General features: G+C 33.0%; 2 protein-coding genes across 3 annotated transcripts; one reads left to right on the top strand and one right to left on the bottom strand.

Annotated features, from left to right (window-relative positions):
• The first annotated feature begins 1,082 nt into the window (after nucleotides 1–1,082).
• On the top strand, nucleotides 1,083–5,267 carry ECT11 (evolutionarily conserved C-terminal region 11). 2 transcript variants are annotated; one of them, XM_079022480.1, is made up of 8 exons: nucleotides 1,083–1,290; nucleotides 1,895–1,953; nucleotides 2,267–2,347; nucleotides 2,589–2,980; nucleotides 3,418–3,846; nucleotides 4,303–4,515; nucleotides 4,602–4,748; nucleotides 5,005–5,267. In XM_079022480.1, the coding sequence occupies exons 2-8, from the start codon at nucleotides 1,926–1,928 to the stop codon at nucleotides 5,098–5,100; spliced, it is 1,386 nt and encodes a 461-aa protein (XP_078878606.1). In that variant the 5' UTR covers nucleotides 1,083–1,290; nucleotides 1,895–1,925; the 3' UTR covers nucleotides 5,101–5,267. The 2 variants fall into 2 exon arrangements, with proteins under 2 accessions (XP_078878606.1, XP_078878605.1); XM_079022479.1 differs by having other exon boundaries at nucleotides 1,084–1,290; nucleotides 2,258–2,347.
• Nucleotides 5,268–5,916: 649 nt separating this feature from the next.
• LOC145073144 (MACPF domain-containing protein At4g24290-like) lies at nucleotides 5,917–9,900 on the bottom strand. The gene is made up of 6 exons (XM_079019704.1): nucleotides 9,410–9,900; nucleotides 9,087–9,325; nucleotides 8,123–8,324; nucleotides 7,176–7,362; nucleotides 6,850–7,016; nucleotides 5,917–6,752 (listed from the first exon to the last, which is right to left on the bottom strand). Exons 1-6 carry the CDS (start codon nucleotides 9,686–9,688, stop codon nucleotides 6,129–6,131), a joined length of 1,698 nt encoding a protein of 565 aa, XP_078875830.1. The 5' UTR covers nucleotides 9,689–9,900; the 3' UTR covers nucleotides 5,917–6,128.
• Between the last annotated feature and the right edge of the window lie 1,213 nt (nucleotides 9,901–11,113).

The following is an 11,113-nucleotide window of genomic DNA, read 5'->3' as shown; positions in this document are numbered from 1 at the left end:
AAAAACCATGGGCTTGGGCTGTAGCAGTTGTCACGTTGTGGCATTTCTCTTGCCACGCCGTGACGGCTATCAGATGCACGTTCCATGCAATTGGCATGCCATGTCGTGGTGCTCCATTCACCATGTTGTGTCATAAGGTTTTTTCCCAAAAACCTTGCCTTTGATACCTTTAAGTCCTCAACTGGTCCATCATGGAATATGGGTGTTACATTTCATCCGGAACATGTTGGCCTATCACGAAACCCAACCTCTACACCACTTATTTCCAACCTCTTCACCATCGAAAACAACAACCATTGCTGCCACACCCTCGAAAATTGATGCCTTCAACTGCCACCACCTAACCATCAAACCTGGTATTGAATACCGACTACAATTTCTGAACCTTACCTTTACCAAAACCGCCTAGAATTGTCACCAAATCAGCCCCTGAAAACCATCTCAAAAACTGCCTGAAATGTAATCCCCTATCCGTCTCCGTCGTCGATGGGAAGATTTGGGTTCGATATGGACTTGCTTCTTCGATATGAATCTCCTATTTTTTGATTTACAGGTTTAGGGGTCCTTTTTTGAGGTTTAGGTGATGACGGGTGGTGGTTGAAGGAGGTGATGACGGTGATATGTAGAGGTGTCGAAGCTTAAAAATAGGAGAGAGAGAGAGAGAGAGAGAGAGAGAGAGAGAGAGAAGAAATGAAATTAGGGAAAGGGAAATGGGTGGGATGATGGAGATATTTTTTATTTTTAGTTTAAAAGTGATAAATGAATAAAAGAAAATTAAAAAATAAATTATTAAGAGCTAAATAGTTTTTTTTTCTAATGTTTAAAGGTTGAAATGAATAATTTTTAAACAAACAATCAACGAACGATCCAAATTAACTTTTAAAAATATGGATTCACATAAGTTTTGAAATATACCCGAAACACAATTGGTATAATTTACACTTTTTGTTTTTATAAAAGAAGTAGAATACTGACAAAAACAAAAAAAAAAAATATAAAGGCATGCAAAGAGGGATTATCCTAATCGAACGGTCCAAATAAGTTCCCTCTTAACTCCACAAAGCAAACATCAGACGTCAGATCATCATTCAGGGGTTTAGCTTTAGAGGGCCCCTCTTCCTCACACACTCTTCCTGTACTACTACTCTGTTTCACACTGAACACTCACGCCTTTCTTCCCTCCCTCCACCGCCACCTTTCTCTCCACCACCGTCTTCCGGCCAAAAATCTTTGCCCCTCCGCCTCCCTCGACGGTATCGCATCGGTTCATCGTCTCCGATCACTTTCCAGGTCAGGTTCCGGCCGAACGACTCTCTTTCGTTGGCCATTCTTATCGTTTCTGACGCCACCCCTGCTGCTCATCTCTTACAAGGGGGATTTTTCTTATGGTGACAATTAGAAAGAAAAAAAAGGATATTTTCCCCATTATTTTTATGTTTTCGGAATAAATTTCCAGCCAAAGTATTACATTGGGGGTTTTTAATCTCTTTGATATGCTTACGTTTATGCAATTTAATGAAAATTCTCACACGAAACAACTAAACTTTTGAAAAAGCTCATCTCTTTAATATGCTTATGTTTATGCAAATTTGAAAAACTCTTTTCCTTTTTCATTTTTCCCTGCTGAAAGAATCTTATGTTTTCATCCACAAAAAAAAAAATTAAAAAAATTAAAAAAAATCGAGTTATTTAAAAGTTAAACTTCATTTTCTGTTTGAAATTTCTCTATTTCTTACCAATAATCTGAAATAAACTTACGCTGTCAGAGAGAGTATTAAATTGACAAGGGCTTTCGTGTTAATTTCTCTGATTGTCAGATAAAATATTAAATGACAAGGCTTTGGTTTTAATTTGGCGTGTTCTTTAAAACTTTTATTACCTTCACTTGTTGCAGGTGATATAAGCATAATTATTGAAGATCGATAATGCCTGGGGACAAAATGATTAATAATCGTATCCTTTTTCTTGTGCATTTATAGGTGTATGACACTTAATTCTATGTTGGTAGAAGTTTAGGTGGTCAAAATTGCTGAATTTATATTCTTTCGTGGAAATTATGTTCTTTCAAATGTTTGCTTGAATTTGTAACTACTTAAAATTTAATCATAATTTTAGCATAAAGGGCTGAATTCTCTGAAAATATGACACTTATAGTTTTTTGTTCTTGGGTGCTTTAAATGTTTTTCTTTATTGAATTATGAAATAGTTTGTAGTTGTCCCTTTTTTTGGCTTTCAAATATTTTCTTATCATATTCAGATAATGCAGTTTCTTCAGTCATTGGTAAGGGCGTTGCAGATCAAAGTGAATATTATCCTCCCACAATCTGTTATGATCATCATCATCCAGGTTTAGAATTCACTCAATTTTGCCTTTTTGGGCTTATTTTTCGATGATGAAAATGAGAAGGGCATTCATGTCTTTTTCATAGACAAAAGGTAGAGGGCGAGTCCCTGTCCTACCTTTTTAGGTGGAGCAAAAATTGCAGTTTTTGTTTCATTGACATCAGTCTTAGTCTTGTCGTGTCATCTTTATTGTGGATTTTGATGATTTATTTGAGATTGGATTAGCTTATATTTCTCTTTTACAGGAAATAACAAAACCTATAATCATTCGGATGGTTCTTGTCATCAAAATTCCAGTGGGGCCTCATTCATGGATAATAATGGTTCACTTCTCTACTTTATGCCTGGCTACAACCCATATGCAGGTCAGACTTTCTTGGGTGTTGATGGGCAAAATCGTCATTTCCCATCATCAGAAGGCATGCCACGTTACTTGTGGAATTCTGCATACAGTGATGCAGGATACCAAAATTCCACGTCTTGGGGCTCGAAATCTGCCATGGTTTCTAATGGTTTAATGAAGTCAAATGCTTTTAGTTCCCAAAGATTCCCAAATTACCTTCTTGATGATATACAGTCAACATCTAATATCTCTCAGTCGTTTCTTCAGACTCCACAACTCTACTCAGTTAACAAGGTGTGTAATCCTTTTTTCAAAGTCCACTTCTTTTGTCCCATAATAACAATGATTGAGTTGACACATAGTTTAATAAGAGTACTTATATTACCTAAAATGACCCTTGATATTACAAAGAGAACCAAAATCAATGTAACAAATGCCTTTTAATGATTGCTAATGGGCAAAACACGTAAATGTGAGTTGGAATCTTACCAAAAAAGATAACATCACATTAAAGGGCAAAATAAAGAAAAAACACTTGCGTACGTTTAGCCATTTAACTATTTTCTTTAGCAATTAAACCATTACACTTTTTTACCATTAAAAAACCAATTTCTCTAGTCACCCGACTTTGAAAAGAGCAATATATACAAAAGCACAACGTATTTTCACCATATCTTAATTTAGCCATGAAACTGTTGTTTTCTTTTTTATGATTATTATAATAATTGCAGTCTGGAGGTGTTGCAAAAGGGTATCAACAATGTTCAAATTTCTCATCTTTTCCCTATCAAAACCAAGGCCTTTTTGCAAACTATTCCATGATCCATGCTTCCAAAGTGAGAGATAAATCATACTCAAATGGAGAATCTGAAGAATTAACTTGTGGGCCTAGGGCTCAAAGCAGCAAACTCGAGCATCAAGAATTTGGGAATTCCTTTAAAAGTGATCAGTATAATCTTGATGGGTTTCAGACTAAATATGAACAAGCTAAGTTCTACATAATCAAGTCATACAGTGAAGACGATGTTCATAAGTGTGTTAAATATGATGTTTGGTCAAGCACGCCAAATGGCAACAAGAAGTTGGATATTGCTTTTCTTGAGGCTGAAGGAAAAAGAAGAGAAACAGGGTCCATGTGTCCGGTTTTCTTATTTTTTTCAGTAAGTGGATTTATATCTTCTTGAGTTATTCAGGACATGACATGACAGTTTGTTACTGTGTCAATGAGACAAAAAATGTAACATTTTTTGTCTCATCCAAAACGTGGGAGTGGGAATGAGACTGATGTGATGTCAATGGGACAAAAGTTTTAATTTTTATACAAAAAGGTGGGAGAGAGACTAAGACCGATGTGATGTAAATCAAACAAAAAATTGAAACTTTTTGTCCTATTCAAAAAAGATAGGACAAAGATTGAGACTGATGTGATGTCAACAGGACAAAAAGTTACGGTTTTTGTCTTATCCAATAAAGTGAAAGAAGGTGGGACATGGACTCACATGGATATATGCAAATGTTGTGAATGAACTTTTCATTCTCATCATTAAAAAGTAAAAGCCGATCTACAAAGTTTGTTCAGTTATATATACAGTTATATATGTCTTGTGATTATGCAGGTAAATGGGAGCGGACAGTTTGTGGGAGTTGCTGAAATGACAGGGCGAGTTGTTTTTGAAAAAGACATGGATTTTTGGCAACTTGATAAATGGAGTGGCTTTTTCCCATTAAAATGGCATATTATAAAAGACATCCCCAACACACAATTAAGACACATTATTCTTGAAAACAATGATAATCGGCCTGTTACTTACACTAGGGACACTCAGGAGGTATCTTTTAGCCATGTCCCAATTAAGTCCATTAAGTAAATAAGGAAAAATTTAAATATAGCTTACCATATTAAGTCATGTATCAGGTTGGATTACAACAAGGTTTAGAAATGCTTGATATTTTCAAAAGCTATCCATCAAAAACATCTTTGCTAGATGACTTGAGCTTCTATGAGAATCGTGAGAAGTCGCTTAAAGCCAGAAGGATTCACAAAGTTGCCTTCCAACCAGAGGTGCACATTCTTAGGGCTATTTCTGTTGGTTAGGGTAAAAAGGGAATTCATGTCTTTTGCATGGACGAGAGATGAAGAACAAGTTGTTTTCCATTTTTGGATCAGACAAAAATAAATGCAAATTTTGTCATGTTCACATCAGTCTCCATCTAAGTTCTAGTGTCATGCATGCCAGACAGAGTAAAATCTATCATGTCATGTCAAATATAGTACAGTCTGTTATGTCATGTTATTAAAGTTGACTTTATGTTTGCAGAGGAATTTAAAATCGGGAGAAGGATCAATGAGCACAAATGGGTCGTTGGATCCAACTTCATCTCTCATCAATCTACGAAATTTGTCTCTTAGTTGAAATCTTCCAAGAGATAAGCATCCGGCTTAGGTATTGACTCTTGGGTTTGTGTAGATGGTAGGATTTTAATGAGTTGGTTGTGTTTTTTGTTTTTTATTTTACTGTAATCTTATAATATGCTTAGAGTAAAACTCGGGTTTTAATATCCTACCCTTTTCATGATCAAATCACTGTTGGCGAGTTTGTTTTTACACTTGTCCTATCTTGGTTATGCGAAAAAAAATTCAGGAGTTTTAAGCGTTCAAGTTTTAGTTATGTATGTGATTTTTTAATGGAAAAGTAAGTGTTTTTACCACAATTATTTTCATGTTTTTCAAAATGCATGATGATTTTACTTTTAAAAGATCCTCTAACTGACTTTATAAGACACTTTTAAAGACAGGGTCAAACAGTCGAGAAACATACATACTATTATGCGCTTACAGATTATCCTTATTTGAAACAAGCATTGGAGAGAAATATCAATATGTAAAGTAAGCAAACACGATCCTTGACAAAATCCAAATTCTTTGATTACCAAATTCCCTATTTTAACACAATAGTGTAGTATAAAATCATCATTTTAAGAGAAACTATTTATGCAATCAACATAAACCATGTATGAAATTAATGATGCCCAAACATGGCGTAAGATGACTCGACTCAAACTATAAGGCTAAATCTTCATGAGGACCCAAAGGAATTAAACATTCAATATTGAAAAAGTCCCAAAGATGATTAAAAAAAAACTACGTGCATGTATGTCAATGATGCGTAGTAGCAGAGTAATTTGGTCTATCATGGATATAGTATACAAATTAGATATACAACATACAATTAGCAAGGAAACTATTTAATATACATGTTGCAAACATTCACATTAAGTACGCTTAAGTTATGATACAGTTCACCTTTACATGTAGAGATAAAACTTAATCCACATCAGTTGGTTTATTATGCTTTTTCACACATGAAATGAGGAAAAACCATGTTCATATATTTACGAAAAACAAAACGCGCATATCCAAAAATCGCCTAATCTGCCATATTCAGAAATACGAGACTTCATCATCATCATCATCAGGAAAGATGACAGTTAGCAGAGAATACTTGACCCGGAGTGAAATCTTTCCCTTATCCACAACAAATCGAGCCCCTGACACAACCCAATATCCCGGGCTTTCTTGCGGGCCCCTTGTCATCTCCATCGTGTCCACATACTCCGACAGTTCCGGCGCTTCACACGGTGGCCCACCGGGGTATATAGCCGAGTTTATATTCACCTCCTCTGTGGTTTGAGATTCCAATCCCGGTGAACTGTCCCATTCTGGAATCTTGGTTGCAATGCAACCGACAAGTTTTGAGAAGTGGAGGCGTAAGAAGAGGACTTTTTTAAACCCAACGTGTAAGTGGGCCCCGGTTACGATTGATTGTTCGTCTTCGGATTCGACCGGGGCGGTGCAGACGTGGGAGAAGTGTTTCCATTGGACTTTTTCGTAGTATCGGCGGTCGTCGGAATCGGAATTGTAGATTCCGATTCCGGTTACGGAGTCTTCTAGTTGGAAGATTTCTGGGAGGGAGGAGAGGTGTTGCAGGTGGATTGCTAAACAGTTGCTTCTTTTACCTTCCAGATAAAGCCGGAGGCCAGTTACGGGTCTCTTTCCTACATCAACCTATTTACCAAATTCAACAAGTATATTATTATTATATATGTATAATTAGCCATGATGTTTATGGTTTCAACGATTATAGAATTAAATAATTAACTACCGGATTTGTATTGACGTGGAGCTCCAGCCCGGAAAAGCTGAATGTATTTTGGTAGTCACGTTGTGGTTGTGGACCAAAGGCAAGAGACAGATGGCTGAATACAGGAGCCCATTGTTTAGGTAACTGGAATTCCAAAAACTGACGAAGCTCTTCAATTGGTGGTTTATCTGCAAACCAAACAGCCCTAAACTTTATAACTTTAACGCTAAATTTGGTTTTCTTTTTTTTTAAAAAAAAAAAAAAAAAAAAAGAAAACCGACCTCCAAATTAGCTTATATTTATATTTAAGAAAGGCTAATTTGGGGGAGAGATGTGATGTTGCTCACAGCATAAATAGAGATTTATGGCATGACTCAGGTAACCACTTCCCAGAACACCATTAAGCAAAGAGGTTATTGGAATGAAGGACATTGTGATCACATCTGGTTCTGATTGTACTGTATGTAACCACTCATTATGTTTTAAGTTCCTATCATCACTCCCACCTCTCCTTTTGCAAATGCTTATAACATCCTGCCAATTACTAAAAACTTACTTATACCAGAGAACAAACATTTCTGCAAACCTTAGACATTGTATTAAATAAACTACAATATGGAGAAGAAAAAAAAATGTACTTACATCTCCTTACCAATAATAGCAATATACTTTATTTAATACCCATAAGAGCAACGTACTTGCATTTTGCTACCATTATAGGCAATGTACTTTATTAATCATATTTCAATTTAAATCTTTGATTTTTTTTTTGTTTTACTAATTAGTCTATTTATTTTATCATATATGCAAAATAAAATGAATATTTGTATAGACAAAATATCATTTAAAGCATTTGTGACACCAATACCAAATCTTACAAAACATAGCCATGTTATGTTATTTAAATTGTCTTTTGTTTTTATAAAAACATACCTGGATCAAAATGACACCAATATCAAATACAACTGTGCTTAAAGACCAATATATTAGAGAAAGGGGCTTTAAAGAACACTTAAAACAGATGAGGTAAGGATACATGTTTAATTGTTAGAAAAAGCTATTACATTGGAGAAGAATTGTGATGATAGATTTATGTTAGATAAAGTGAGTGAAATGTTGGTGTGGCAAAAAGAAAAACCCTTTGAAAAGGTTAACCCTGTGAATCCCCTAAGAATGTTGCTATGACATGTAAAGAAATGTAAGTACATTTCTCTTATTATAAAATATAAATTACATTTTATATATTGCTATTATCAGGAAATAAGATGCAAGTACGTTTCCATAACAAAAGTACCTTGTCATCTTGGGAAATATGTTCAAGATCAATGACTAACTGTTCATAGGAGTCCAAAAATCTCTTGTCTGCCATTTCATTTAACCTTTTCTGTACATCAGCAGGTTCAAGGGATGATGCATGCTGCTGTTTCATATATATCACATCTTTTCCACCCATTTTTACACCCACAATTATATGAGTGCCAAAAGTTTCAATAAACCTGGAAGAATATACAGAAGGAAGATGGATAAATATTTTCTCAAAGGGGAATGCTGCAATTTTATATTACTTGTCTCGAGACTTTCACAATACAATCATGTGATGTGTGCATCTTTGTTTAACATCTTGCACGAGATGAAGTAAAAACCTACAATTCAGAAAACGGCTTGCAACTACTAAGGATTGATTGTATTACGAACACTATACTTTTTACTATTTTTTCCTTATTAAGACATTGCTCTTTGAGAAATATACCTAGTTATAGCATTGTATTTCCAATCATTTTCTTAGGGGGTGTTTATGATTTGTTATTTAAGGTGCTTATTAGCTTATTGCAATTTGGTACCGCTAATAAGCACTTTTGAGTGTTTGGATGAAATAATAGAAAAAATTCTTATTGACTTAAATAAGCAGATTTTGATAAGTTGTGTCCTTCTATCTTATTTGAAAGTGCTTACTAAAAGACAACGTATTAGCTTATTACGTTTTGCATACTAGAAGCTAATCCAAACACTTTCCTAAAACAAATATATATATATATATATATATATATATATATATATATATATATATATATATATATATAAGTTGTTTTGAATAAGGAAACATCCCCTAATTAGGACGTTAATATTTAAAAATCTACCCAATTATAACAATGAAAATAGCTTTGTAATATGAAGAAATGAAAGAAGGAAGAAAACTCAAAATAGTCTCTAGCAATGGAAGATATAAAGGGTAGGAAAAGAGAATGTCTAAAACTGACCTTGCTAACAAAGCGGGCTCCCATGATGATGGAACATCGTTCTTGACATGATCACAGAGTAGCACCCGAGTCTTTTCTAATGCAATGGAGTACAACGAGATGAAAACACCATCAAGAGCAAGGGTTTTAGTACGTAATGCATCTTTCTGCCAATTTCCACGAAATCCAAACATGCTATCAAAGAGGCCTGAAGGAATTATCCCAGCTAATGATAGTTCGTGGTTGAATTGCTCCGACATCTGCAGAAACTTCTATACGTTAATAAAAAAAAAATACAATTATCCAAAAACAAAAAACAATGTATTTGCAAGAATCGCTCATACCTGCTGAAAAGGAAGAACACCGGATTGAAATCGAGTACGCTCGCCTTTATCACATTTGATGGATTTGGGAACATTAAGGACTAGAATCCCACCAGGAAGCATGATGTCTCTACCTTCATCCTCGTCAATTTCGATCAATCGACACATTCGATATGGATTAGTACCAATATAAGCACCTTTTACATACTTAAGCCTCAAATCTAATGAGATATCATAACCACATCCAATCGACTGGAACGCAACAAAAGCAGCTCCATCAGCTGGAAGCTTAAGCGCCATTTTTAACTGGAATTCCTCCAAACGGAAAAATTATTTATTCCGTTTAACTAGCGTTGTCAACCCACCTCAGTCCTAGTTAGCCCCATTTAAAACTCCATCGAAATGGAAGTGCGAGCGGCGATCGACTCTTCTTAAGAACTTCCCAAACATTGTTCTGCTATTTCAAGGAAGATACATCCGTTTCAGCTGCGAGATGTCATTAAGAGCCCTACATTGTAAGCAAATTTGTCAATTTTTTTTTTTATTTAATTTTTTTTATCGGTTTTACCATTTTTATTACCTGTAATAGCATGTATGAATTATTTTTTGCAAAAACTCCTTTAAATTTATAAATATTTTACAAAAAAAACTCTTAAGATTATAAACATATAAAATATAAATATATATTCAAAATTTAATAAAACTAAATAATTTTTTAAAAATTAAATGTCAAAAGTTTATATCAAACCAATATAAGTTTTATTGAACTTATATTATGAAACCAAAATTGAAACATATTTTTAGTTTTACATAGAATAATTTTATATTGTTTCAATATAAACTTTTTCTATTTAAATTTTAAAAAATTTACCTAGTTTTATCAAAATTTGAATATATTTCTTAATTAATATTTAAACTTTTCAAAACAAAACTAATAAACGTCTGTTAGTTAATAATCAACTATGCTAAAGTAGTTAAACATATGAATAATATGACATTAATTACATTTAATTATTTTTTTAAAAGGAAAATAAAAATATTTTATATGTTTAAAAGGTTTGTATTTCAAAAATAATTAACTATAATATTTTTTATAAAAATAAATATATTTATAGAATAAATTAGACAAATATATTTATATTTCATATGTTTAAAATGCTTACGTTTATTTTTGATGTTTAAAATGTTTATGATATTTCATAAAAAATATGATAATATTATTATTTAATTAAACATATAAAAAATACGATACGCTATTATTTCTGAAATATAAACCTTTTAAACATATAAAATATTTTTATTTTCCTTCCAAAAAAATTTAATTGAATGTAATTAATTTCATATTATTCATATGTTTAACTATTTTAGCATAATTAATTATTAACTAACAGACGATTTTTAATTTTGCTTTGAAAAGTTTAAGTATTATTTAAGAAATATATTCAAATTTTGATAAAACTAGGTAACTTTTATAAAATTTAAATATAAAAAGTTTATATCGAACAAATATAAATTTAATATAAGTTCAATAAAACTTATATTAGTTTGATATAAACTTTTGACAATTATTTTTTAAAAAACTATCTAGTTTTATCAAAATTTGAATATATATTTATATTTTATATGTTTATAATCTTAAGGGTTTTTTTGCAAAATATTTGTAAACTTAAGGGTTTTTTCGCAAAAAATAATTCATGGTAACCTACTATTATAGGTAAAAATGGC

Source organism: Lactuca serriola, chromosome 9, assembly GCF_051521515.1.
Source record: "Lactuca serriola cultivar US96UC23 chromosome 9, Lser_US96UC23_V15, whole genome shotgun sequence".
Lineage (NCBI taxonomy): Eukaryota > Viridiplantae > Streptophyta > Magnoliopsida > Asterales > Asteraceae > Lactuca > Lactuca serriola.
Note: the sequence above shows the minus strand (reverse complement) of the source record. Positions and strands in the feature narration are given on the sequence as shown.

What these genes read in the sequence shown, in the direction of transcription:
- ECT11 (XM_079022479.1), top strand. Translation starts at nt 1,926, where the DNA reads ATGCCTGGGGACAAAATGATTAATAATC. An exon ending in AACTCTACTCAGTTAACAAG is followed by an intron (nt 2,981 to 3,417) that starts GTGTGTAATCCT and finishes TAATAATTGCAG; the next exon opens with TCTGGAGGTGTTGCAAAAGG. An exon ending in AAGTTGCCTTCCAACCAGAG is followed by an intron (nt 4,749 to 5,004) that starts GTGCACATTCTT and finishes TTATGTTTGCAG; the next exon opens with AGGAATTTAAAATCGGGAGA.
- LOC145073144 (XM_079019704.1), bottom strand. Translation starts at nt 9,688, where the DNA reads ATGGCGCTTAAGCTTCCAGCTGATGGAGCTGCTTTTGTTGCGTTCCAG. An exon ending in ATATTTCCCAAGATGACAAG is followed by an intron (nt 7,363 to 8,122) that starts GTACTTTTGTTA and finishes AGTAATTGGCAG; the next exon opens with GATGTTATAAGCATTTGCAA. An exon ending in TCCACGTCAATACAAATCCG is followed by an intron (nt 6,753 to 6,849) that starts GTAGTTAATTAT and finishes TTTGGTAAATAG; the next exon opens with GTTGATGTAGGAAAGAGACC.